The 27980-nt window shown below is 38.1% G+C and overlaps 1 protein-coding gene across 1 annotated transcript; it reads right to left on the bottom strand.

The window, feature by feature from the left end:
* Window positions 1–419: 419 nt before the first annotated feature.
* kif3ca (kinesin family member 3Ca) lies at window positions 420–27980 on the bottom strand. Its single transcript, XM_065256401.1, has 8 exons — window positions 26261–27980; window positions 16234–16335; window positions 15980–16102; window positions 14555–14673; window positions 14347–14463; window positions 10326–10431; window positions 10084–10244; window positions 420–3310 (listed from the first exon to the last, which is right to left on the bottom strand). The coding sequence occupies exons 1-8, from the start codon at window positions 27674–27676 to the stop codon at window positions 3196–3198; spliced, it is 2259 nt and encodes a 752-aa protein (XP_065112473.1). The 5' UTR covers window positions 27677–27980; the 3' UTR covers window positions 420–3195.

The raw sequence follows: 27980 nt of genomic DNA, 5'->3' as shown, positions 1-27980 counted from the left end.
TCTTTTCTGTAAATTTTATGATATTGATGGGTTTATCTACTGTTTTATTTTAAAATAAAAATTTGCTAAATCACCAGAATTTGCTCTGTCTTCATGTTATCAGCACATATGCAGGTATATAATGTATTTGCTAAATCTATATTAAAAACTGAGTCACTTTCAGGCCTGTTACCACGATGCCTTCATCTTCAATTAAAAACCCATGTTAAAAATAAACTAGTTAACTGAGATTGGCCAACACTAATTTTGAAAATCAAAATATGTTTTTTTTTTACTTGCAAATGGCACCGATTCGGTGGAATGGCCCACAAACAGAAAGACAGGCACATGTAAAGAGAGGAATTGTCTTACTTAAGCCCTCGATGACTCCAGATTCAAGTAAAACTTTTCAGGTAAAATGACTTTCAGAACATTCATGTGCTATGGTAAAGACTAACTAATATCCCTAAGCAACCTCTCAACACTTTTACAGATTTTCACCAACACCAGCAGACTTTTCCAGAGAACTGCTTATTTAATTTCATTTACTGAGAGCAACTCGATGTGCCAATAACACTCATTTCTGACACACATAAACACACATAGATCTCCTGTACATAACAAATCTCATAAATACATTAGAAGGGCATCTGACTGGAATCCATGGCTGTTGCTAAAGAAGAAATCAAGTAAGCAAGGCATATCTGTGTACATGTCTAGTAATGTAGATCTACTGTATGATCTCTCATGCTTTAAATTAGTGCAGTGGTTTAAAGGTTTAAGCAAAGCCCAGTTTATAGCACATGCTCAAATCACGTTTTGAGATCCAGGGTTCCCACACTTTCGACCATTACATTTCCATTATTTTCCAGTCTGTCATGATTATGTAGCAACTTTGTTCGTTTATCAGATTTTTTTAGGAAGTCACATCACTGTTCCAACCATTAGGAAGGCTCATATTGACCTGTTAACCTAAGGTAAGAATTTATGACCAATAAAATATTTTTTAATGCACGGTGTATGTTGACACGTGCATACAGACATTTCGACACTTTTCTATCCTTAATTTGTGAATGGCCTGTAAATGATACAAATTTAAATTGTATAAAATGTTTGTATAGTTTTCACCGGGGCACAGTCAACTGTATTTTTACTCAATGACAATTTAATATTACAATCTTATCACTTAATGCTCAGTTAACTGTGGTTGTTGGTCGTGAAAATTAACTGAAATGAACATCCCTAACCACCATGTTTGCAATGCATTCAGATACTGCGCATGTGCAAAGTCCCTCCCCGGGTGCATTATCATTCTTTAACGCTTGACGATTGGCTCTTTTTACAGGAAGGCGGGACTAGAACGGCCATATTGATTGTTACAATCTCTCCATTCGTAGCAATAGCAGTGATGCATCTTAGGTAAAATATTTTTGGTCTTAATTAGCCCAATTAAGTTTAGCGTAGGATGACCATAAGTGACATTTTTTCCTGGACAGAATTTCAGATGCATCTGCCGGAAGTTGTATTTGTCAATCACATTTCAGTTAAAAACATCTAAAATCATTGTAGTTTCATATTTACCTTGAAATGTAACGGAAATAGAACCTGAAATAATAAACCTCGATCAACAAATACGACTTTCGGAAAACACACTTTGGAAGCCAGGACGCATCCCGGAAAAATGGTACGTATGGTCACCCTACTATATTTAGATCACAATTATGAACCATGATTTGCTACATGCTTATCAAACATGGATTAAATGTCACAATACTCCAATTTTGATTTCATTGGGTCTTTCAAGTGGAAAGACCTTAGCAGCACCAAATGAAATTGCCATTAGATTGTTTCCATGACATTTCCATATTATAAGATTTTAATAAAAGAATAGTTCACCCCAAATAAAAAATTAGCGCATATTTTACTCACCCTTAAAGCAACACTAAAGAGTTTTTGCTCTTTGCTCCCCCTACAGGTTAGACGCGTAATTGTTAATTAGCACTGTCGTAAATACTGCAGCATAGCTGGCTCTGATTGGATTGTAGGTCTGCCGTAAAGCAAGTTTTTGTAGTTTTCACTCGAACTACAGGACCGCGACCCGACGGTTGGAAACTTCTTTAGTGTGGTTTTGGCCGATAGAGGGCTGCAAAGCGAATGTGAAAGTGCCGTTCACCCTGTTTTGAGTGGATGAACCACTGAAACTTTTTTGGAAACGTTATTTTAAAGTAAAAAAAAAACTCTTTGGTGTTGCTTTAAGACATCCTAAGTGACTTTCTTTCAACCAAACATGACTAGCAACGAGACTCACAAGAACCAATGATCATCTTACGTACCGCCGTAAAGTGCCACAATTTCTGATCTAGATGTGTTTACATTTAAACGTGACGTATCCATTGCTAAATAAGCCTAACATACAAATATTTTTCTCTCACAAATGTATCGCTTCGCCTCAAGAAATGTTTATTAACCCATACTGATGACTTTTTCTGATGATGGATGTGTTCAGCTGTAGAAAGGAAGTCATATACAGCTGGGATGGCTTAAGGGTGTGTAAAATATGGGGTGAACTATTAATTTAAATGACATGTTCCAGTCCTGGAAATTAAAATGTTTAAATTCCCTGATATTTCCAGGTTTTCCGTGGGAACCCAAGCAAATCCGTCGTCCAGCCAGACTGCCAACTCCTTCCAAAACCCTGTTCAGAATTACAAAGACACGCACACACATACAATAAGACATGCAGATAGAAAGAGCGAGAGAGAGCTCTCATCTGACCAATCACAATCCCGGCTTCTGTGTGTTTTCCAGATGTGGTCCTCTAACCCTGGATAAGACCGGTACTGGTCAGTAGGTAAACACTGGAGGTGACCGAGTGTTTCAGAAGCAGCAATATGAGCAATATAAATCTTAAACGTGACAGCATGACAAGCCTAAGGTGAGATTATTCAGAGTCTTTTCAGGTCAAAACTGTCCTGAGGATTAAAAGCAGAGAGCAAGGAAAGGGGAATATCATTTATATATTAATTGTTTTATTGGTCCTGATGAGAGTAAAAAATTGCATCAAACTGACTGCAGAAAAGTGGGCTGGTTTATCAGGGATCATCTGAGGATTGGTTGATTTCTCCGGTTTTTCGTCAGAGTCATTGTTTCATGGTGATGGAGGGGTTTGTCTTACCCCGTCTTATATAACAGTTGTTTTGGGAGGTGATTCCTGTTTCATTTATGAGCTGTTGCCATGGTAATGTTTTGTGGGTGTGGCAGACTGTGGGACCCTGAGGAAGCCAGCGAGAGGGTGGAGCTTGAGGAGGACATGACTTGTGGAGACTGACACCTGCACACAGAACACATATGATGTTATTATCCTATGTTTAGAGCAGTGTGATACTCGGCCATGTTTACATTAGAGCATTTGCGTTTTAAAACGGCATTTTAAAATGAAAACGATCCTCGTTTATACTGGCATTTTAAAAAGAATCTTCATCCACACTATACACCACCATAAACGCATGAAACATGACCAATCACGTAACTGGGCATGCGCATAAAAGTGTAAAATAACTTATTACTCTAATAATAGCTTACCTTTGCACGTTTATGCAGCCTAGGGGTGTGCGATATTGTCAAAAAGTCATACATGGGTCCTTTGCTGGCAACTATAACAGACACTATTTTTTAACCTATAAAAATGTGTTTTGGAAAGTCTTATACTGTTCTATTTCCCCCCTACAACATATTAATATGAATAATAGGTTAATTTTGATTTTATAACTAAACAGAAAGGTCTTTATGATCTAAAAAGAAAGCATTCAAGTGAACAGTACTAAACAGTAGCGAACTTGAAGCAAAAATAAATTTCAGCAAATGCAAACTTCAATCAAACATAGTAAGAGGTGAAGTATTGCTTTAGTCTACCAGAAATGCTTATTGCATTAATTTTTAAAAGTGTGCGAGGTCCGTGCACGTCCTCCGCTAGCAACACACAAATAGCTTAAAGCCAAGCGCCTAGACGAGCATTATATTAATGACGTTGAGTTTATTGTTTTTATTTATTTATATTCACAAAACTTATAAACAAAACATCGATTAAAATTAAGAGACAAATTATCTGAAACGAAATTCATTTTAAAGTAGCAAACAAAACTTACATTAAACTGGAAAATAATGTCTGACCCATTACAATTCTCCCTTCATATTGGCCTTTGCAACGCCTATATGGCGTTTAAAATTACAGTCTATCTTTCGTAAGCTTACTAAATTTAAACAAAACATAAACACATTTAACCCAACAATACTCAAACATTAATATAAAACAGACATTATCTATAAGGATACATGTTAAAACAATCCGATATAGCGTTTATAATAGCTGGTTGGTAGATGTTTACTATTTTTGGCAAAACCTCCGTTGCAAACCAACATTTACATGAATAAAATAATTTTTACTTTGAAAATGATGCGCTGTCACGTTAACATCAGCTGTTCGTTTACATAAGACTCCGTCTATGTTCATTTACACTCAGAGCAACGTCTGAGTTCTCAAACTAAAACAGGGTCTTCAGCGTTTGCGAACGAATCCGTTTATGAGGGTCGAAAACGGTGATGTAGTGTAGATGAAAGGCGTAAACGTAGCAAAAGTAATGCGTTTTAAAGCATAAACGCATTAATGTAAACATAGCCTCAGATTAATAGGTAGAGCATCACGTTACCAACACAAAGGTCATGGGTTTGATCCCCACACATATTAATGGAAAAAATGTATAGACTGAATGCTCAGCGAATTGTTTGAATAAAAGCATCTATCAGTTAAATAAATGTAAATGTCTATCAGCACAGACTACCTACCTGAATATCCTACACTGCAAAAAAAAAAAAAAATTCAAGAAAGCATTTTCTTAGTATTTTTGTCTTGTTTTCAGTAAAAAAAAATCAAAAAAATCTGCCAATGGGGTAAGCAAATTTTTCTTGAATTTTTCTTGAAATTAGTGTTTAAAGGACAAGTTCGGTATTTTACACTTAAAGCCCTGTTTTCAGATTGTTTATGATGAAATAGAACGGTTTTGACTGAAATTTCGACATTTTCGGCTGCCCTGAGAATTTTCGCGTGTTTGTGTTTCAGCTCAGACCTCTACAGTGGGTTTAATGGTGCACTGGAACAATCCTTCCTAAAATGCATTAAACTTTCGTTTACAAAGACGTGAAACTCACCGAGTGGTCAGGGGTGTTCACTGCTATGCTCACACAAAAATCGCTCCAAAATACGCATTCCAACAGGTTTTATCGTAGTTTATACCAACTCCATTGACTTGTATTAGATGTCCTGTGAGGTACGGTATTACTCCGCGCCGGGAACTTTGTTTCTATTCTTGCAATTGGCAAAGGCGGATTAGCGCCACCACCTGGGCTGGAGTGTTTATTATTCAAGCTCTAAGCGGAAGAATGTACGGGTGTGAGGCGTTTGGAAAAATAGGTCCACAAGTTAACAACGAATGCTAAAACAGCTGTTGGAAAGCATCTTTTGCAGCGATTTTTGTGTGAGCATATCAGTGAACACCCCTGACCACTCGGTGAGTTTCACGTCTTTGTAAACGAAAGTTTAATGCATTTTAGGAAGGATTGTTCCAGTGCACCATTAAACCCATTGTAGAGGTCTGAGTTGAAACACAAACACGCGAAAATTCTCAGGGCACCCGCAAATGTCGAAATTTCAGTCAAAACCGTTCTATTTCATCATAAACAATCTGAAAACAGGGCTTTAAGTCTAAAATACCGAACTTGTCCTTTAAGAAAAATGTTCAAGATTTTTTTGCTTGTTTTATGCACAAAATAACTTAAATTTGATATTTTTGGTCTAAAAACTAGACTTATTTTCTTGGGTAATTTTTCTCGTCAAGAAAATGCATCTTAATTTAAGAATTTTTAGATATTTTTACTGAACACAAGACAAAAATACTAAGAATTTTTTTCTCTTGAAAATCATTTTTTGCAGTGTACTACATTTGCCAAATGTGCAATGTCTGGAACTGAATAATATGTGTGACCATGGACCACAAAACAAGTCATCAGGGTTATTTGTTTTTAATTAAGAGGTATACGTCATCTAAAAGTTTAATAAATATTCTTTGCTTTCCATTTTTTTAGGGCAGGACAATATTTGACCGTGATACAACTATTTGAAAATCTGGAATCAAAACCTTTTAAGTTGTCCAAATTAAGTCTTTAGCAACACATATTACTCAGGATAAATATATTTTGGATATGTTTACAGTAGGAAATAAAAAAAATCTTAAATTTTTTTTAAACACTAAATTCAAGAAAAATTCAAGGAAATTAGCTTACCCCATTGGCAGATTTTTTGCTTGTTTTATGCACAAAATCAATTTGATATTTTTAGTCTAAAAACTAGACTTATTTTCTTGAGTCATTTTGCTCATCAAGAAAAAGCATCTTAATTTAAGAATTTTTAGATATTTTTTACTAAAAACAAGATAAAAATTCTAAGAATTTGTTTCTTGAAAATCATTTTTTGCAGTGTAGTTAACTTCAAATTCAAGGACTAAATGTGGGGACACATTTCAAGTGAGAGCAAGGTTACATCGTGTTACCTTTTAAGATACATTGTTACAGTTCCCTTTTCGAGGGAACTTGCGCTGCGTCGCTGCGGTTACACTTTGGAGACGCCTTCAGGGGTAAGTGTGCGTCTGAATGTGTATATCAAATTCAACCAATGGTGAGGCTAAACGACAAATACAGGGTGACACAGGAGTCAGGAAGTATATCGCTATCTGAAATATTGCCAAAGACGGCGTTACTGGGACGCAGGAAGTATGGCAAGGGAGACGCAGCGTAGGGCTGCACGATTCGGAGAAAAAATCTAATTGCGATTTTTCTGATAAAAATTGCGATTCGCGATTTAAAGTGCGATTCATTAGTATATAATAAAAGAGCTACATCCAGGCTTGTTGTGGTGGTTTTAATAGCACCAAAGAAAGATGCTGTGCTACTGTTTATTTAAAACCTCTTAAACATTGTACCAAGTTGTCTGCAGGACTTTGCTCTTCTGCAGACAAACTTTTTTTTTATCTAAGAACATTAAAATACAATTTAACAAAAATGTATTGAAAGTTTTATTTAAAATAACATATAGGCCAATGTATTTTGGCTGTCACTACAACAATGCTTCTGACAAGCAAATGTTTAGTTTTTTCTTTTAATCATAAGACTATACTCATCTTGTTTTACTTTTTAAGCATCTGTAATAAATGTAAATATATTAGTTATTAGAATCTATGATTTAACATAAGCAAAAAATACAAATAAAACACTGCACAGTCCTCACTGTACGATTTTAAATGTGGAGCTGCAGAAGCTTGTACAGTTAAGATTAAGGAGTGATTTTAATTTTTGGTGTGTAATAAACATTTCTGACACAGAAAGCACCAGGTTACTGTCTGTCACTTTAAGACACAAGACAGCTTTAAAACTGCTCTGCTTCAATATACTGATAAACATCCAGCTGTTTATGTTCACTTAGACAAGAAAGAAAACTTAAGTTTAGTGATCACGCGTGTGCTGACTGCTCTCTGTGTGCGCGCTTCATGAACCCTCGTGCCTGTAAATATTCAAAGTGGTGCAGATGTGCGGGTGCAAGAAAGTATAATGTACCTCTTTCGTCTGCTGTGTTCTGGGCTATAAACCTGCTTATAGTCTGATGAGGCGCTTGTCATTGTTTGCGATGCATGACGAGAAACGGACGTATATACACCTTTCTTTAAGTCCAACATTACACAAAAGGGAAATGTTTTCGCGCATTTCTGTCCTTTCATTTGCCGGTTAATGAGTTATAATGGGTTTTTAAAAATGACTGAATCCAAAACCTGCCAACTTCATGACATTCCGCGTGGTGCAGTTAATTCCATTTGTATGCATTTCGCGATTCTGTTGGTGTTTTCCGCATCGCGGAAATCATATGGCCGTACACTTTGTTGAGGAGTTGAACTGCTGCTCGCTCATGTTTTCCTAATGGTGTCAGTGGCGTGTTTACCATTTTGGTGGCCCTTTGCAAAGTCCAAGAACCGGGGCCCCCATGCCCCAGCATTGCCCAAGGTTTTTCATTTGAATTGCACAACAATAATATTCAGTATATAGACTTAAGTGAGATATATAAACCGGGTTTATTTTGTTTTACACTGCTTAAAATAACACTAAATTGTTAGTTTGGTATGACAAACATTTTTGGTTTAAAAAAATGTTTCACGCCCCTCTCAGATATATATTTTGCTTGCAAATGTATTATAGGATGTATTTAAAACAATGTAATTAAAACTGCAACTTCAGTGTCTAAATCTTACTAAAAAAAAAAACTAAATGAGGAAAAAGAGGAAGCATTAGATTAAGATTCATACTGATCTAACAAACTGAACTAATTAACACCAGCAAACAACATTGTAAGTTGGTTATTGCTGGAATTTATGGATGGGAATCACATAAAACTCTTATGTTCATATTGCAAAAACAAACTTACTGTGAGATACAACAAGCATATAGACTAGAAATACACTAAAGATGATATTTTAATGACAATGATGAGATACAGAATATGATTTGTCGTCTATTTTCGACGTGATTAAAACCCCTGCGTGGTGTCTTTATCATGTTTATACCTGTACGAGTGTGGAACAAAAGATGCGTGTCATCAAACCGAACCACCAATCACAGGTGTGAAGCCCAAAGTCTTTAAAGTAAACTTGACCATCGAGTGAATGTTGTGCAGTTACGAGAGCATAGAGAGAGTCGAGCGAGCGCTCATTCCAGCACTTGTGTGGCTGCATTTGTGCGCGCTGAGCAGAGGTGCGCTTTCCCGTAGAGTTTCACTCATGAAGTAGCCTATATGTGCCCTCGCAAGGATGAGCGCAAATATTATTCTACGTGCATACTCCCACATCTCTCGCTCGCGCGTGCTTTATCCGTACCTTAGATTCGGGTCTGAATAAACGTGACATACTTTCCCACACCTTGTGGCCAGTAGGGGGCCCCCCAAGCCCGCGAGGCCCCACGCAATTGCGTGGTTTGCGTGGTGGGTAAACACGCCACTGAATGGTGTTATCTGACGTGTAGTCAGCACCTCAGTGTTAATGCACTCTATTGGTTTAAACTGCATCAAACGTAAAATGCGCATGAAGCGAACTGTCAAAAACTGCGTACTAGATGATTGTTATATTTGATAGTTTTGAATCGAAAAAATCGCAGCTCTTGCGATTCGAAAATCGCATCCATTCACATCGCGATTTCGGTTCAAAAACGATTAATCGTGCAGCCCTACAGCGTCTCGTTCCCTTCTCAGGGAACAACAGTTACTTACGTAACCCAAGACGTTTTCATGTGTCAAACACAACTATATGCAAAAAATTATTTTGGTAATATTATCCTACACTACACAGGGAATAATATGGATTTTTTTCCAGAAAACTATTTGCATAAAATAGATTCAAGCACTTTCAATGACCTGTATTTATGTATGTTTTCAAAAACTTCCCAGGGCCTCGAATTTTCCCCCAGATTCACAAACTTTGAAGGATTTCAGGGATCAGTGGGAACCCTGATACTAAGTAAAAAAGTCATTTTTTTCAGTGTACTTGCTACTCACGACTGGTTTTGTGGTCCAGAGTCACATTTGTATAAACTGTATACTCTCTTTATAATAATAAAAATATTAAAGATACATAATGACAACATGAAGATCTTCACAGTTAATGTTTCAGCTGTAAAAATAAAGGTTGACCACATTGCATTGTGGGATACAGTAGTGTGTTATGATTATACACTGTCCATGTGGCAAAAGTATTAAGTTTCTTATGTATGAGTTTATATTGCTGTACACAAGTACACATGATTTGTATATGTAGAGATTATGTGTTTACACTTCGGATGTCAGATTATGTATGGGTTATGTCTAATCCAGTTTAACTCAAACAAATCATCCACAAATGCAAAAATTGCAATTTTATCATCCGCGGTCACACAACATCTGTGGCAGACCAAAAGTCTTGAATCAAACAGGAGTGATTAAAATCTCAGAGTTTTCCTTATAGATAGGATCTTACTGACCACGATTGAGATTTTCGAACCCGTCCGGTTGCTGATTTCTCTCTGTAGGGGGAGTTGTCCCATAGAGGGTCGTGGGACGCCTCTGATCCAGACTTTGGGGAGTGCAGTTGAAACACAACAGGAGGAGTCATGTCCAGCTCCAGAACCATTATATTCTCAGCCTATTTAAAGACAGCACAACGAATCACATAAGACTGCACATAATCACTCAGTCGGACATCTCACTCTCTCTCTGTTCATACCCTGTATCTGGAATGAGCTCCCATCGCTATGGCAACCCTGGCATACTGGCTGATTGGTCGCTTGTATCCCACGGCGGAGGTGGGTCTTTTTTTCTGAGTGAATTTACTGTGTCAACACAGACAATAAACAAGAACGTCATTACTATTGGAGAGTGTTAATTAAACATACTTAATACACGGTACTCTAAAATGCTTGATTCTGATTGGCCAGTCATGACATTCCAAGCTATGTTATTCCAAGAAAAAAACACATGAAACTAATAACACATGGTAACCCAAATGCTGCAAATCATTTTGACAGGTACAGTTTAATATTAAACAAAAATTAAATATTAACTCATTCACAGCCAGCCTTTTTTTCCCCGAAAAGTTGCCCGGCAGCATTTTTTGTAATTTTCACAAAAGTTTCACAAAATGCATTCCAAAAAAAATTTCTTTTAAAAATATATAAATATATCAAATGAAAGAACAGACAGGGCCGCCTTAACTTAATGTGAGGCCCCGGGGCTAAGAGGTTTTGTAGGCCCCCCTTCCCCTCGATTTATAGTTTAAATTTTTTTTAAAGTGTAATATCTAGGTAATCTACATCACAAAATGCATTAGTTTCTTTCGAGACATACAACAGTGAGTTTTCCCCTTTTTGAGCCAGAAAACACCATAATATCATTATTAACATATCACTGAGCCCACTTGAGCATAAACACAAGACACTTTATTTAACAACCACACACAGCAACATGTGGTGATAATAAAACCAAAATGTGTGAAAGTATATGTGTTTATAAGCTTTATATTTATATAGTTTTTGGAATATACAAATTTGCAGAAAATTGCCACTCATAACTAAATGCTCACCACAGTTTTAAAAATATAATAAGTTAAAGTTAGTTTTAAAGTGAAAATGCATTAATGATAACCAAAGATAAGTCTTTATAGACAGAATCTTGTTAAATGCATTAATGATAACAAAAGATAAGTCTTTATAGACAGAATCTTGTTTTTTAATCAGTTATTTATTTTGTAGGCTATTGAAGATATAGTATGCATTGTATTTAGTATTTATGCATACATAAGCATGTAAAACGAACAAGTATGAATATGCACAAGACAGACAGGGAACATACCAGTATAAGATCTTTAGATAATGAGATTATAATGGTGCTATCAGGGGATGATCATTTGAGATGGTCTTGTCGCTCTTTACTTTCTTAGACTTGCACCTTTACCGTTGCGTTGCTTTCTCGTCTTTCTAACCCAACAGATGTGTGTACTGTGAGCTAACGTCGCGTCAAACTACATCGCTCCAGCTGCGCACGCGTCACTGATATAAACGCGAGTAAACTTAAACTTTATAACAACTAACAGCATTATGTGCGGGAACTCCTTTCTTAATTTAGCGGCACAGTTTCTTGTGCACGTTTGGAGACACTTCTGCATGCCAGAGACTCGCACAAAGAGAGCGAACGAGCGAGCGAGCGCGCGCACGAAAGAGAGAGAGACCTGCACCTCACTAGTGCTTATTATGAAATTTCAGAAATTTCTCTTTATTTGTTGGTGGATTATTTCCCGTTTCTATGTCACACTCAGTCAAACGTGCAGGAATGTCAAGTTGACAACGCGCACTTAATTACATTACGCGGAATAAAAAAATATGTTACGTCTAACATTTTATTTCACATTAAGTTACAACGGACCAATCAGCAGCCATGTAACGTGCAATTAGAGTGATTGACAGAAAACCTGACAAGTTACAAAACAATATGACCAATATGAGCTCATCATGAACGCAAACTTGTGAGGCCCTTGAACTTGGGAGGCCCCTGGGCTTCAGCCCAGGTAAGCCCGTGCATTAAGGCGGCCTTGAGAACAGACCATCTCTTTCAAACAAAATGGGAAAAAATTTTTTTAATCATATCTATGTTTTTTCTTTGCTTATAAACTCTTAATTAAATATAGGTATTTTTTTTTTAAATATTTTTTTTTAGCAAAAAGCTGAAATAATTGCATTTTTGTGAAGGAATTTTGTTAAGGGATCAGATCCAGAACCAGGGTTTCCCGCAGCACCCTACCGCCTTAACTAGGTTGTCCAAAAAAAAAAAAAAATTTGCTGCACAAAAGGCCGTCAAGTGCACCTTGGAAAATAGCGCCGACACGCTTAACACCGCGAGCTGCCAAATGAGTGAAAGACGTGGTCCGTCACTGTCTGGAGGATAACCAGTTGCCAGTTAATAAAACATCTCGGAGAATAGCGTGGACGCGCGCCACACGGCCAAAATGAGAGGCGTAGTCCATCAACTGTCTGGAGGATAGCCAGATGATAAAACACGTGTCCGTGAGAACTGTAAGTGGACTTATGTTTTGGGTTTATGTAAGCCTGTTATTGTATTAGTCTATAGTTTATACAAATTTAAAGTAAGTTAACTGGTGATTTTTGTTGTTTTAGCAACCTGCTAGCTAGGTTTCACGTGCCTGTTAATTTGATATAATTGTTGAGCGCTCTCGCTCACGTTATTTATGTGCATTATTTACATGCTACAGTAGTTACACTCCTTTAAGATAATGTAATTCATAGTGGGAATTAATCAGTTTTTACAATCATCGTTCGCCAGACGTTCTACAACATCTGCTTCAGTTTGTTTATTAATCCTTTAGTTTCACTTCATTACGCAGCTATTTTCGTTAGAGGTATCTGTTAAAAACATTTAATTCATTAATAATCTAGTATGGTTCATTTTCTGTCATAGTTTTTTCAAAATTAAGTTTTATTTGAGTGTTTTTAATAAAAATATTTTCATTTTCATCATGATGCGTACGTCCCGCCCCTTTGATTGCCACGCCCTCGGCCACTCTCCCAACCCTACCACCTTAACTAACAAATTTTCTGCGGGAAACCCTGAGAACGATTATCAAAATATACACAGATTTAAAAATTAGTACAAAAATTGCTTGAGTTTTTTTATACATTTTTTATGATTGCGGTATTGCAGATTAACATGAAAATTCTTCAGAGACATATTTTTTATGTAAATGTTTTCTCTCAATTGACGAGATAACTCATCAATGGCGGGGAAAGAGTTTATATGTTTTTTAATAACATATATGACATTATATTTACAAATGATTAAACCAAATAGTGTGTTCGTGACATTTGAACGTCCTATCTTAAAACCAAAAATAAACGAGTTTCCTCGCAGGAGGTCTGCATTCGTTAAAAATGAGCAAATCAAATATTTATTTCTAATTAATTTAATGTTCCTTACCTTACTTATGATGTAAATAGCCACGTAGTAAGTGGGATAATGTACAGGCAGCAGGTTGTTATCACGGAAATAATCCATATAAGGCCAGATCACACAGTTTTTATTTTGTCATGGGGATTATTTCCGCAATAACAACCTGCTTCCTGTACATTATCCCTTACTTATTAATGTTTTGGATATTATATAGACGTTTCATCGGACGCACGTGCCTTGCAGTTACATATCTGAACCGAAGTAAACTTCAGGTTTGTATTTATTTATCAGTCTGGCTAGTATCTAAACCGATCTCTGAAACAAACACCTTGTGGAAAATAAAATGTTTTGGTTTTCTAAAGACGAGGGGAGACGGCGAGCATGGATCACAGCTGTGCGGAGAGGTTTGGCAGCCAGGCAAGAATTCAAGGACCTGTAGCTAACATTATATACATTCATTTTTACACAGTAGCTCAGTGTGATAGTTGATACGCGTTAGATATGATACGAACAAAGGTGATTTACATGACATTTATTTTCTTTTTTATCAGTAATAAACTACTGTAAAACAACTCTGTTGCTGTTATTGATTCTATGATAAAGTTTACTGAAAGTTGCGTTTAGTCCACAAAAATCGTTTGTTTATGTGCTTGCTGCTGAAACCGTCTATACAAATGTTTTCTGAGAAGTTAGTTCAGTTTTTAAACTAAAACTTGAACTTTTTCCTTCTGTTCTAAGCATAACATTTATATTCAAGTGTAGTATTGCATAACTAAAAGTTAATTTACTTCTCTGATGGGACGAGAGGCTGAAACTTCCATTGATCTTCCTCAGCATCAAACTGAAGTCTGTTCATGATTTTATTCTTTTCTTCAGGAGGGATGAAGTTCTCTATGATCAGATACCTGCAAACATAAACACACATCCGTATGTATTCATCAGGTTGTGTTTACAGAATGACTGATATTGGTTTAAGAACTGTTGACTCAGACTCACTTGAACTTGAGCTCTCTTGTCAGTTCATTTTGAGTTTGTTCTAGCTCCTGTCGACTTCGTACATGTTCGTCATTTACATCCTTAATATCTGCCTTCAGAGACTGAAGCTTCGCATACAACTACACAGAGAGAGAGAGTGAGAGAGAGAGAGAGAGACTTTTTGACTTTTAAAACCCTTTTAATTCACCCTATTTTCTAAAACATCACAGAATCATTATACAGAGCACAAACAAAAATAAAAAATAAATAGAGAGAGAGAGAGAGAGAGAGAGAGAGAGAGAGAGAGAGAGAGAGAGAGAGAGAGAGAGAGAGAGAGAGAGAGAGAGAGAGAGAGATGATTAAATTGATGAAAAACACTCAACAGTCAATTAATCAATCATTCATCCAACCACCCACCCATAAATCATCCATCAATCGTTCATCTACACATCAATTCCCAATCAATCAATCAATCAATCAATCATCCAACAATCATTTCTTCACCCAAACAACCACCCACCATCAGTCATCCAACCTTCAGATTTGTTCTCCTGTAATGAAGGTCAGTTCTCATGCTGTGACTAACTGCTCAGTGATCCAGTCAGTTAGTGTGACTCCCAATCTCAAGCTACGAGGGGTTAAAGGTGAAAGCTCAGGAAGGAAATATATGAAGGTCATACAAAGGTCAGGCGTAGCATTTGACAGGCCTCAAATCTGTCAGGAAGTGATGAAGTCTTCTGACAGGAAGTGATGTGCGGTTAAGTGTTGAGAAATAAGATTTTAAACTTAGTCTGATTCAAATCTTTATTGAGATTAAATCAGTGCTAAGATAGATGGGTTTAAAAAAGAAGGTTTTAATGGTTAGCATGCTAGGGGCAGCAATGGGGATTAATGCATTATAATTAGCTGCTCGTAGCGCAGACTAGCATTTAGCATTAGCCGCTTAGCTTCCGCGAACATTCAGCGATCAAGCACGTGGAAAACAAACTAACCTTTTTGTACTGATTAAAGGTGGGGATTTTTCACAGGGAGGTGTCAGAGGGGTTCCAGGGGTCAAATGTCAAGGGTCCAGAATTAAAGGGGAGCAAAAGGAACAGATGAGTTAGGAAATTCTTTATAACTGTATATATGCAGTCACTATGTGAAAGTGAAAGAGTGTATGGCCTGCCATACTCTACAGCTTTGCATCCTCTTTCTTTATTTGTTTGTCTCTTCATCAGCCAAAACACTCTTGTCATGGCCGAATGGTTAGAAAGTCAGGCTTGTAACCTGAAGGTCACCGCTTCGCTTCTGCAGTGAATAACCAGGTCATCATTGGCCAGCAGATCGAACATCAATCCCAATAAGTGCTGGTGGTCTCAATCAAAGGGGCCTTTCCTTTATCAAGAACCAGTGAATGTGATGCCATCAGCATCCAGGGTTCAGGTGTGCGTATGTGTATCTCACCTTTTTGAGTTTCTTTGTTTTTGCTTCAACTTCTTGTTGTAGCGATGAGAACGTTTCTCTCAGTTCTACTGTTTCTTCATCTTGAACCAACATCTGTTGCTGCATTTCTCTTTCCCTGCGTGTCTGCACACACATATCAGAGCTTTAAATGCCATATGGATATTAAAGTAACTCGCTCTATTGGTTGAGCCAGTGTGGTTTTGTCTGGACCAATAAGGTTGCTAAATTTTACTGTACGTGTGTGTGCGTCTTACCTGTTCGGCAATCTCATGCCGTTTCAACTCAAGCATCTTCTGTTGCTCATTGGTGTGATCAATAATGTTCTTCCCACCAACCAGCAGCTTGCTCTCCATCGCCTAGCAACCGCAAGAAATCATCAACATCAGCACCACATCACATAAAGAGGTCAAACACACAAACTTAAATCTAAATGAGAGCATACTAATTAAGGCTGGGCAAAAAAATAACATTTTCGATCAATCTTTTTTTTTACATGGTTGATTCAAAATCGATTCTCAAAGGCCATGAATAAAAAAAATCATATTTATTTCTGCAAACATTGAATGTAAGATTAAAATTAATCTAATTACTGGTCTTCTCCACTAGATGTTACCCTCTTTTTTGCCTTTGCGCGGTGTTACCGAGAGACGAGCCTGTCATTAATTCATTCAGTCTTTAAAATGGGGGTTTCAGATGCTTCGTCGACATTGATGCCACCTTCACATAAAAAGTCAGAGGTATGGAAGCATTTTAGATTTCGCAAGCAACACTGTACAAAACTGTACAATTTTTGTCGCTGGGGTGGTACCCCAAGGTACTGTTGTGTACCTTTACAGGAATAGAAACATAATACAATGTTGTACCTTTTGGGGTATATACTTATCATATGTGACCCTGGACCACAAAACCAGTCATAGGTCGCACGGGTATATTTGTAGCAATAGCCAACGAAACATTAGCTGGGTTTCCATCACCACGATTTTGTGCGCATTTTGAAGTATCGCATAAGAAACAAGTGATGGAAACGCCAAATTTCGAATAAAAACCCTTAATTCGCAAAAAAGTTTTTACGCTCGCTTGGGTGGTTTTTGACTTTGAGAAAAAGTGTAAATGCGAATAATGAGACATGGAAATGTATTTGACGAATAAATTCTGACGTAGTGAAGATTAAACCCACGAGACTGACCATCTAGCTGTATCACCTGACGTTGTCTTTACCATATATGGGGCTCCACGTCATCACAATGCCCTTGCTGCTAATGCCTGCATCAAAATTTGTGAATTCCTTCTTCTCTGCAGAATTCGCTCGAACAACTTGAAAAAAAAAACGCACTTAATATGCATTTGTTTATTTTTATTTTTTTGCATATTTTGATTCGCTTCATGTTTCGATGGAAATCCCACAATTGTGGGGTCAAAATTATAGACTTTTCTTTTGTGCCAAAAATCGTAAAGATCATATTTCATGAAGATATTTTTTTAATTTCCTAGCATATAAAGTAATTATCATTAGTAATATGCTTTAAGGACTACATTTGAAAACTTTAAATGAAATTCGATTTTTTGCCGCCTCAGATTCCAGATTTTTAAATAGTTGTATCCCTGTCAAATATTTTCCTATCCTAACAAACCATACATCAATGGAAAGCTTATTAATTCAACTTTTAGATGAAAAAAATGGACCCTTATGATATTTGAGGAGTTTTTTCACATTAAGCTATTTTCTGTACCCAAAGTATCCTTTACACCCTGTGAAGGCCTCTGACCAGCTCTTATGGAAAATCAATTTTCTGAAATCTTTATTGCTGATAATCACTGACAGTGTGAATGACCCGTTCAGATGAAACAATGCGTCTTTGTCCCCTCCACCCTACATTTCGGGCCAACAGTACAAAACTTTCTTTGTGGACAACAGCAGCTCTTGGGTTTGTGACACACAGCGAATATTTTTAAAAGGGATGTAGCTGATATGAGAACAAAGCCTGAACACAGTACTGCAGCTGACCCATACGACCCATCAGATGAATGCTTAATGGATCTCAAAGAAACCCTGAAGAGACATCACAAAACACATCAGAGATCACAGAACCTGTCAGTCTCATTTAATGCATTTAACAAATCAAACTTTCCAGAGGCAGAACGTAAATGTATGGGATGGGATGAGATGATGGAGAGACAGAGGCAGATGGAAATATAGCAAGAGGAAAAACTAAGTGATTTTCGTCCCCAGGGATGAAACCAAAGCCTTCACCATCTATCGTTCTCATACCCCGCATTAATGTTCATCTCTACACATGGATGCATGGATGAAAGTGAAGATACAGAAATAAGAGTAAGAGATGCATTTCCCTGTCGGTTTAAAATAGAAACACATACAGTAAACTCGACAGTGATGCTCTCATTTAATGGAGACCTTTCAGTCCAGACTCCCCCTGCAGCCAGGTCACCATAGCAACAGAGCTCATGACAAGTATGGGTCATTATGCATTCATACTACTGAGAAATTCATTGGTCGAGAGTTCAGGAGGGAGGCTCCGCCACCTCTCGCACACAGACACTGACTCATCAATATTTTAGCAAAGCATTCTGGGAGAGGGCCAATGATTTGTGCTTACTGTCTGAACACAAAGGTTATGTTTAAAATGGAATACTAGTGTACTGCATGCTGCACAATATATACCATACACTTTTAGTATGAATAAGTATGCATGTTTGTATGAATTTGTGTTAACATTAATAAATATGATCTCCTAAAGGTTGGTTGCATTGCATTATGGTTGCCAAATGTACTGTGGAAGGGTCATTCAGAGATTATATGCATAGAAATTCACATGTGCAAAGATACCATGCACAGCAAAAATAGTAAGATTTATATGAAAGTAAAACGATTGTGCATACAGGCAATCAATGGTTAAAGTGTGTATAAAATGGATGATTTAGGTCCACTGGTAAAACAAGGACATGGGTGTTGGGAATTCTCAATTAAAGTTTAAATTCACTGGAGTAACTGAATGAATCTGGGGCAAAACTATGTCACAGGCTATTTTTTCTATAGTATATAATAAACACATTGCATATCATGTATATTATCTAGAAATTTAAGGCTAACAAATGCATTTTTTTATAGGTTATAGGTAAGCAATAGGTATGAGTGAGTGTGCTGTTACGTGAATTAAGACATAGCTGAAATGCTTTTATAAAATGGTTATGACAAAATTCTAATATTAAGGCAAAAAAAAAGTGTTAATGCATATATATATGTTAATATATATACACTCACCTAAAGGATTATTAGGAACACCTGTTCAATTTCTAATTAATGCAATTATCTAATCAACCAATCACATGGCAGTTGCTTCAATTCAGTTGCATATAGGGGTGTGGTCATGGTCAAGACAATCTCCTGAACTCAAAACTGAATGTCAGAATGGGAAAGAAAGGTGATTTAAGCAATTTTGAGCGTGGCATGGTTGTTGGTTCTAGATGGGCCGTTCTGAGTATTTCACAAACTACTCAATTACTGGGATTGTCACGCACAATCATTTATAGGGTTTACAAAGAATGGTGTGAAAAGGGAAAAACATCCAGTATGCGGCAGTCCTGTGGATGAAAATGCCTTGTTGATGCTAGAGGTCAGAGGAGAAGGGGCACAACACGCACAACCTTGAGGCTAGGGATGTCAAAATATGCAATTTCCCATATTCGATGATCATTTAAATTAACGATCAATCAATCGAATAATCGTTAACAGTAATAGTGCAATAAGCCATTACAGCAGTGGCATATAGCCAATGACATAAAAGTGTGCGTAAAAATGCCAGCTTCCTCACGCGAATTAAAAGTTTTTATTTTGTCTAAATAACATGCTAGTGGGATTGTAAAATGAGTCAATGTAGTTGGTGTTTTGATAAAAATCATCAATTGAATCTCGTAATGAAATATAATGACTAATAGACACAGTAAACTCCGCCTCATAACGGGCACTCCGCACAGTCGGATGAAAGTCCATGCGTCCATGACAAAATAAGTTTTCATTATCATCAAGTGTTATTTTTCTAGTTGTTCACCTTGCTTTCTGAGTCGTTGATACATCACTTGTTGTAATTATATCCAAGAAGCACACAAAGGGCACTTTTCCCGTTGTCACCTCAGCTTTAGACCTGCGGCGTACTTTCAGCAAAGATGCTTATATTGTAAGACTTCAACCTTCCATTAGAAAATCCGTTTAGCGTGTAGCGCCTCAGCCAGTAATGATGATGATCAATGATATATGTTGTGGGCGTTCAGAGTGTAACGACAGTCAGTTACAGTTTACATTTTACAGTTTCTTGCCAGAATGTAAGTTTTACATTTTAATCTGTTTATTAAAAACGGCTTCTGGTCTCCTTCTCTGTATATAGCAGCGTTGCTATGCTAATCTTGCAGGCTTCCCTGAAGAGGATCTTTGCTTTCAGTATCCTAACTGTGTTTAGATTTTCGGCATCGGAACCTCTCAGATCCACTGCGGATGCCATTTCATTGCGTTAGCAGCCAGCCTCGTCTCGAATGAGGTTATAAAGCCCAAGTGAGTGTTTGGCATCAAGCATCGTTCTGATCATGGCTAGTTTAACTTCTTCGCGCTTGTTTATTTTTTTCACCAGCTGTGTATGCGCTTTGCGCAGGCGCCGGACACGCGTGCTTGCTTTGTCGACAATCGTAAATTTTTATCAATTTAATTCTTATCGACAATTAATCGAAGATCGATTAATTGTTAACATCCCTACTTGAGGCGGATGGGCTACAACAGCAGAAGACCCCACATGGGACCACTCATTTCCACTACAAATAGGAAAAAAAGGCTACAATTTGCACGAGCTCACCAAAATTGGACAGTTGAAGACTGGAAAAATGTTGCCTGGTCTGATGAGTCTCGATTTCTGTTGAGACATTCAGATGGTAGAGTCAGAATTTGGCGTAAACGGAATGAGAACATGGATCTATCATGCCTTGTTACCACTGTGCAGGCTGCTGGTGTATTGGTGTGGGGGACGTTTTCTTGGCACACTTTAGGCCCCTTAGTGCCGATTGGGCATCGTTTAAATGCCACGGCCTACCTGAGCATTGTTTCTGACCATGTCCATCCCTTTATGACCACCATGTACTCATCCTCTGATGGCTACTTCCAGCAGGATAATGCACCATGTCACAAAGCTCGAATCATTTCAAATCGGTTTCTTGAACATGACAATGAGTTCACTCTACTAAAATGGCCCCCACAGTCACCAGATCTCAACCCAATAGAGCATCTTTGGGATGTGGTGGAACGGGAGCTTCAGGCCCTGGATGTGCAATCCCTATCATCTGCAAGATGCTATCCTATCAATATGGGCCAACATTTCTAAAGAATGCTTTCAGCACCTTGTTGAATCAATGCCATGTAGAATTAAGAAAGTTCTGAAGGTGAAAGGGGGTCAAACACAGTATTAGTATGGTGTTCCTCATAATCCTTTAGGTGAGTGTATATATATATATATATATATATATATATATATATACAACTTGTTTTATTGATTTCAATATTTGATTTTTATCCCCATTTTTGTTTTCTCTTCTTTTCTATTTTAATTTCTGATTTACTGTAAAGCACTTTGGATCAACTACAGTTTAATTTGTGCTATATAAATAAACTTTGAATTGACTTTGACTATTATTTTTTATAAACAACTTACATTATTAGTAAAAAGTACACAAGTTAAATTGGGCAGTGTTCAGTAAAGAGTAAGCTATTATTCTATTACTGTATGTGATGTGTATGTGCTTCCTGCGTTTCTGTTATTGTTTTGGAATCTGTGACGTGATTGGCTCAAAGCCGAAGCAACAGGATGAGGTTGTGATGAGTCAGGAAATAACCCACCAATTATGATGGTTATTTATAAAACCCATCTGAAACACCTCTTTTTCAATCTTAACATGTTCTCTACTGGCCCAGGACTTCAGTCTGATGATAAAAGCAAACATCTATGATCTACGAATGTTTGAAGAAAGTGAGATGCAAAATAACGGCTTGTCAAATACTAGCGTACTTTTAACTGTGCAATACACAGTTTATGCTAAATACGGCTAAACAGCACGTGAAAAATAACACCTGATCTTACCAAACACTTACTCATTTCGATTTCGTGTGAATTTTTTTGATTGCGAGGTGTAACAAAAATGTACGATTATTTGGAAAAGCACGATTGAAACCCCATCCCAACATCGTAGGCAAAAGCTGATCATACTAAAATGTATAAATGAGATCATATGACTTTAAACAAATAAGCCACCTCATAAAAAAGAAAGAATATAAAAAAGTATTGAAAAATAAACTATTTTGAGTAGTATGCGTTTTGTGTCATTATCTTATTACCTGTATGTTTATTTCAGCAGGTGACATCCAGTTACCACCTCACTTATTTTATGAATAGATTACTGTTACCTATTTTTATTATCTATTTTATATATTGAAAATTCACATACTGCACAAATAAGCAGAAAATTCACATACACTCTAAAAAAACAAACGGTGCTATATAGCACCAAAACTCTTGATTTGAATCGTAACCATAGAAGAACCGTTTTTAGTGCCATATAGCACCGGTGAAGCACCTGTGTAGAACAATATAGGGGCCATATAGCACCACATTTGGTTCTACATAGCACTATATGGTTCTACACAGGTGCTTCATCGGTGCTATGGCACTAAAAACGGTTCTTCTATGATTACGAGCAAAGAACCACTTTTAGTGCTATATAGCACCGTTTGTTTTTAGAGTGTACTGCACACATGAGCAGTATACCAACATTACATCCAGACATAGCCAAAGTAAAATATTTCCAGCATCCCGCATTATCAAAAACACTGACTATAACTCACATGCACACACAGACTCACACATACACAATGGCCTGAGGGTGATGATGAGGACATTTGTGTGTGATGTCATGCATGCGGTCACTAGATCTGTCAGATCACATGACTCAACACACACTCACAGGTGATGTGACTTACAGGAATTTTAACTAGACTTACATGAATTTTAAGTCGTATCAATTATTTATGCCAGCCCCCTGTCTTTTGATTGGTTTGTTTCTGAGTTTGTTGTGTGTATCATGTCATCCACCATCAGCAGTTAACCCAATTAAGCTAATAAGCAAACACCCAGCTGAGAACTTTTAACCAAAAATTCCTGCACTGTAAAAAAGTCTTTGTTGTCTTTTGTTTAATCAACTCGTCATTTTACCATACTATTTTTATCTTGACTAGAGATGAGTTGCTATAACTTATAAAATATAGTTAAAATAAGTCAACTTCATTGTTTAAGTTGTAGCAACTCATCTCTTGTATGAGTTGATTAAAAATTATTTAAATGTTGTAACAAACCTATATAAATGTCTTTGTTTTTATGAACACAGAGGAAGATATTTTGAGGAATGTTTGTAACCAAATTGTTCATGAGCCCTATTTACTTCCATAGTATTCTTTTTCCTACTATGGAAGTGAATAGGGCTCCTTATCGGTTTGGTTTCAAACATTCCTCAAAATATCTTCCTCCGTGTTCATCATCAGAACAAAGAAATTAATAGGTTTGTAACAACATGAGAGTAAGAAAATGATGACAGAATTTTTATTTTTGGGTGAACTATCCATTTAAAGGGAAACACCACCATATTTTAATATTTTACTATGTTCTTACCTCAAATTAGACAAATTAATGCATACCTATCTTTTTCCAATGTGTGCACTTCATCTTTGCACAGTGCGTCATGAATGTGTTAGCATTTAGCCTAGCCCCATTCATTCCGTAGGATCCAAACAGAGATTAATTTAGAAGCCACCAAACACTTCCATGTTTTCCCTATTTAAAGACTGTTATGAGTAGTTACACAAGTAAGTATGGTGGCACAAAATAAACATGGCGATATTTTAAGCGGATAAAAATGTAAACTATATTGTATGGCCGAAGAGCACTTAGTTTGAGGCACTTCGACCTCGGCGCGCAGTAACATCATCACTACTGACACCCCCCCCCCCTTCGTCCAAACTTCTGTCAATATTACTGCGCCCAAGGTCAGAGTGCTGCAAACTTAATATAGTTCAAAAAATTGTATCTGCTTAAAAAATCGCAACGTTTTATTTTGTGCTACCATACTTACTCATGTAAAGGTCTCGTTATAGTCGTGCGTAGGTCCTACGGCATAGCCGCGACGGCGTAGGTTCTGCGTCGGTTTTCATTTATACTTTTGCATCGTCCTCCGCGTCAACGTGCAAATACACCCGCAAACTGCTGGTAGGCAGTATCAACGCGTGTAACCACAGTAGCAGCGCGACCATCAGAGAAGAAGAAGCTTGGCAAGTTAACCCACAAACGAAGAAGAAATAGCAACTTGTTGTGTATTATTTGAGAAGACCAGCAATAATGGAAGTAAATAAACAGCGACTTTTGTTGCAGTTTGAGTTAAATCACTCCTCAACTTGGCTCATCTTTGTTTTCACCGTCACAAACGGAAATACCTATGACACAGTTTTTTAACCTGACGGGAGGGGTTCTGGTGGACCAATCACAGCGCTTGCGGTCCGCATAGATCTGACGCGCTGTTAATTTTTTGTGAGGTGCGCATCAGGCTACGCAGAGCTACGCACACGCTACAGATAGCCTACGCTGTAGCTACGGCGTAGAACCTACGCACAACTATAAATCGCCCTTTACTCCTCGTATAACAGTCTTTAAATCAGGAAAACATGCAAGTGTTTGGTGGCTTCTAAATTCATCCGTGTTTGGATCCTAATGAATGAATGGGGCAAGGCTAAATGCTAACACATTCACAACGCGCTGTACAAATATTAAGTGCACGCATTAAAAAGATAGGTATGTATTAATTTGTCTAAGTTGAGGTAAGAACAGAATAGGTAAAATATTGAAAAACTGTGGTGTTTTCCTTTGAGGCAGCAAAGACTTTTTTTAACAGTGTTTAGCTCAGGTGTGTAGCATTGCAGAGGTCATGGGTTTGATCCCCAGGGAGCAAAGAGGTAAATCTAGACCTTGTCATAACCGACCGTAAGTCGCTCTGGATAAAAACATCCACCAAACGGATAAATGTGTTAAATGCATTTATCTCTAATTGAACCATACAAATCAAAAATCACTTAAATCTGACAACATCAGTGCAGGATAATGTCAAAATGTCTGTTTTAATATAAGAGGATTACAGGTAGCATAGTCACCGGTGGAATTCTCCATGTTGTCATGGTTACGCTGTGACGTGCACTACATATCAAAGCACATGGAAATACACGTGCTGCATCCCAATTCACCTACTTATACTATGACCTAAAAGTATGTACTGTTTTTTGTTAAGGGAAAGTATACAGTAGCTGCGTTTACATGGACAATTGTAATCGGTTTAAATGTTAAATGCACAACAACGCATAACGAAAGCTAACTTTGTTGACTATATAACATTGTTATAATTAATAATTACTCACACTCTTTTCTGCATTTCAGCTTTTTTCCATTCATTATGTCTCATAAAGCAGTGGATTCATAATATTTGCACATATTTCTTATTTTCTGAGGACCCCCATGAAAACGAGATGTTGCATCTCATGGTGTTGATCCTCTAATAAATGTTAATAAATAAATAAATAAATTTTAAACACACCAAGTGAACACTTGACAGGAACATGTTGACATCATGCCTATAAAAAATCGAATCTTCTGTCTCTCCGAAACATGTTGTGTCTCTAATGATATGTGAAACCTTGTAGGCTGAAGTTGGCTTTGTACGGCACTTCTCGTGTTATTGCTTTCCTTTGACAAATCACTTTTCTCTTTACCTCGCTTTTTGGATAAAGGCGCCTGCTTAATGCCTAAATGTAAATGAATAACATTTCAAACAGATAGTAGTTGAATTGGGACACAGGGATGAATTCTTTCCTATATCTCTGACACACATTCCTGAAACCACAGTTTGTTTGCTGACCTTCTTTTAATTCTTTTAATTGATACCTACTGTGGTACAACGCTGACTGTGGTGTCTGAAGTGTGCATGTACTAAAAAGAAGTAAAAATAATCCAAAGCACATTACTGAAAAACACAAATTGTCTGTCCTGAAATAATATTATGCATTTGGCAGATGCTTTTATCCAAAGCAAATTACATCATTCAAGCAATATATTGATCAGTATGTGTTTATTATTTTTCCCATCAGAGAAAAACAGAACATATCTACTTATACACACACGATTGGTTCATACATACCTTAAACTTGGCGGTGAGAAGTTCGGTGGCCTCCTGCTCCTTCTTCAAGTGTCTCATCATCCTCTCTTTCTCCTCCAAGAGTCTCTGTTTCTCCTCTGCCACCAAAGAATGGTCATCTCTGATGGCCTCCTTCTCTCTCTCCAGCGTCTCCTGCTGCTCCTTCATGTACTCCTGTGCCTCCTTCTCCACACTTTCTTCATCATCCTCGCTCTCTTCATCCCCATCTACCTCTTCCTCATCCCCATCTCCAATCTTCCTCAGTCTCCTGCTCCTTCTCTTCCTCCTGGTGAGCATGCCACGCTTATCCAGCTGCGCTTTTAGCCGGGCGATCTCCTCCTGGAACTCTCTCAGAAGGGCGTCTTTGGGGTCTTCGTTGACACGTGGCTTATTCTTGATGTTCTTGGCCCGGTTGGCGTAGCGCAGGGTGGTAAGGGTCTCCTCGTAATTGTAGGAAGCTGGCCCCAGAGTGGCCACCATGATGGTTTTCGCGTTCCCTCCCAGCGAATCCTGAAGCAACCGTGTGAGTTTGGAGTCACGGTAGGGTACGTGAGAACTTCGACCATCTACCAGTGCAGAAATAACGTTTCCTAGAGCAGAGAGGGACAAGTTTATCTTGGTGGCCTCCTTCAAACGTTCTCCTTGGACACCTGTCTTGGTTTGCCTCTCGCTGCCAGCCAAATCCACCAGGTTGAGCTTGCCCACCCGGATATGGTTCTGGCCATCTGGACCGAGCTGGCTGCACTCCACCGTAATGATAAAGATGGCGTGCGATCTGGAGCTGTGCTCGTTCATGTTGGTGGAGCCCACGGATCTGGTCTGGTTGCCCACGTTCATCACGTGCTCGATCTCCTTCACGTTCTTGGTCACGAAGGAGGAGAGATCTTTGATGTAGACCCCTGAGTCTGCACTCTCCTTTAGCTCCAGCTTTCTGCTGTGATCTTTGGTGAGCAGGTCTCTTATCTCCTCCTGATAGATCTCCAAATACGAGGCCCGGACGAGGTACTGCTGGTTCTGAGAGCGCGAGATGTGCGTGAAGATTTGCTCGAACGAGTTGGGGATGACGCCGCGGCGTTCGCCGTCAAGCCACTGGCCCTGCATTGTGTATGTCTTTCCGGTGCCTGTTTGTCCGTACGCGAAGATGGTGCCGTTAAACCCGCGTAACACCGAGTCTATGAGCGGCCGGACCGTTTCATCGTACAGGTCGCTCTGTTTGGAGCACGCATCGTAAACGGCATCAAACGTAAAGGTTTTGAGCAGATCTCCCGGAGCCGCCTTTGGGTTCCGCAGGGCAACCTGGCCCAGTTTTACATCCATCTCTACAATGTTCTCATAACCCGACGATTCTTCTTTGCGGTTCAGCGGGCGACACCGAACGACCACCTTCACCGCCTCGCCGTTCTTTGATTTCATAGACATCTCGACGTCTTCTGCAGAACGATTGAACAGAAATGGGCGCAGTGTTCACCGTTTAATTGACTGTCAGAGGATGGCGGATGGTTTAAATGTCAGCATCAGCTCCCGGTTACCGAGCGCATAGTGTCCGTGCCGGTGAAAATCTCTGCCGTCTCCAAGAATTAATAAAAGACAACGCCGGATCCGTCATGAACTCGTATGAAATAAATAAAATCCTTACCGATTTCCTGTGGTAAAAGACGGTTTGACGTTCACGCGCATCTATGAGGGAATCGCGCACATCAGCCGCGCTTCACTGCAGCCCTGC

This window comes from Paramisgurnus dabryanus, chromosome 12 (genome assembly GCF_030506205.2).
Source record: "Paramisgurnus dabryanus chromosome 12, PD_genome_1.1, whole genome shotgun sequence".
NCBI lineage: Eukaryota > Metazoa > Chordata > Actinopteri > Cypriniformes > Cobitidae > Paramisgurnus > Paramisgurnus dabryanus.
Note: the sequence above shows the minus strand (reverse complement) of the source record. Positions and strands in the feature narration are given on the sequence as shown.

What these genes read in the sequence shown, in the direction of transcription:
- kif3ca (XM_065256401.1), bottom strand. Translation starts at nt 27,676, where the DNA reads ATGTCTATGAAATCAAAGAACGGCGAGGCGGTGAAGGTGGTCGTTCGG. An exon ending in TTCTCACCGCCAAGTTTAAG is followed by an intron (nt 16,336 to 26,260) that starts GTATGTATGAAC and finishes TGCGGTTGCTAG; the next exon opens with GCGATGGAGAGCAAGCTGCT. An exon ending in GGCATGAGATTGCCGAACAG is followed by an intron (nt 16,103 to 16,233) that starts GTAAGACGCACA and finishes ATGTGTGTGCAG; the next exon opens with ACACGCAGGGAAAGAGAAAT.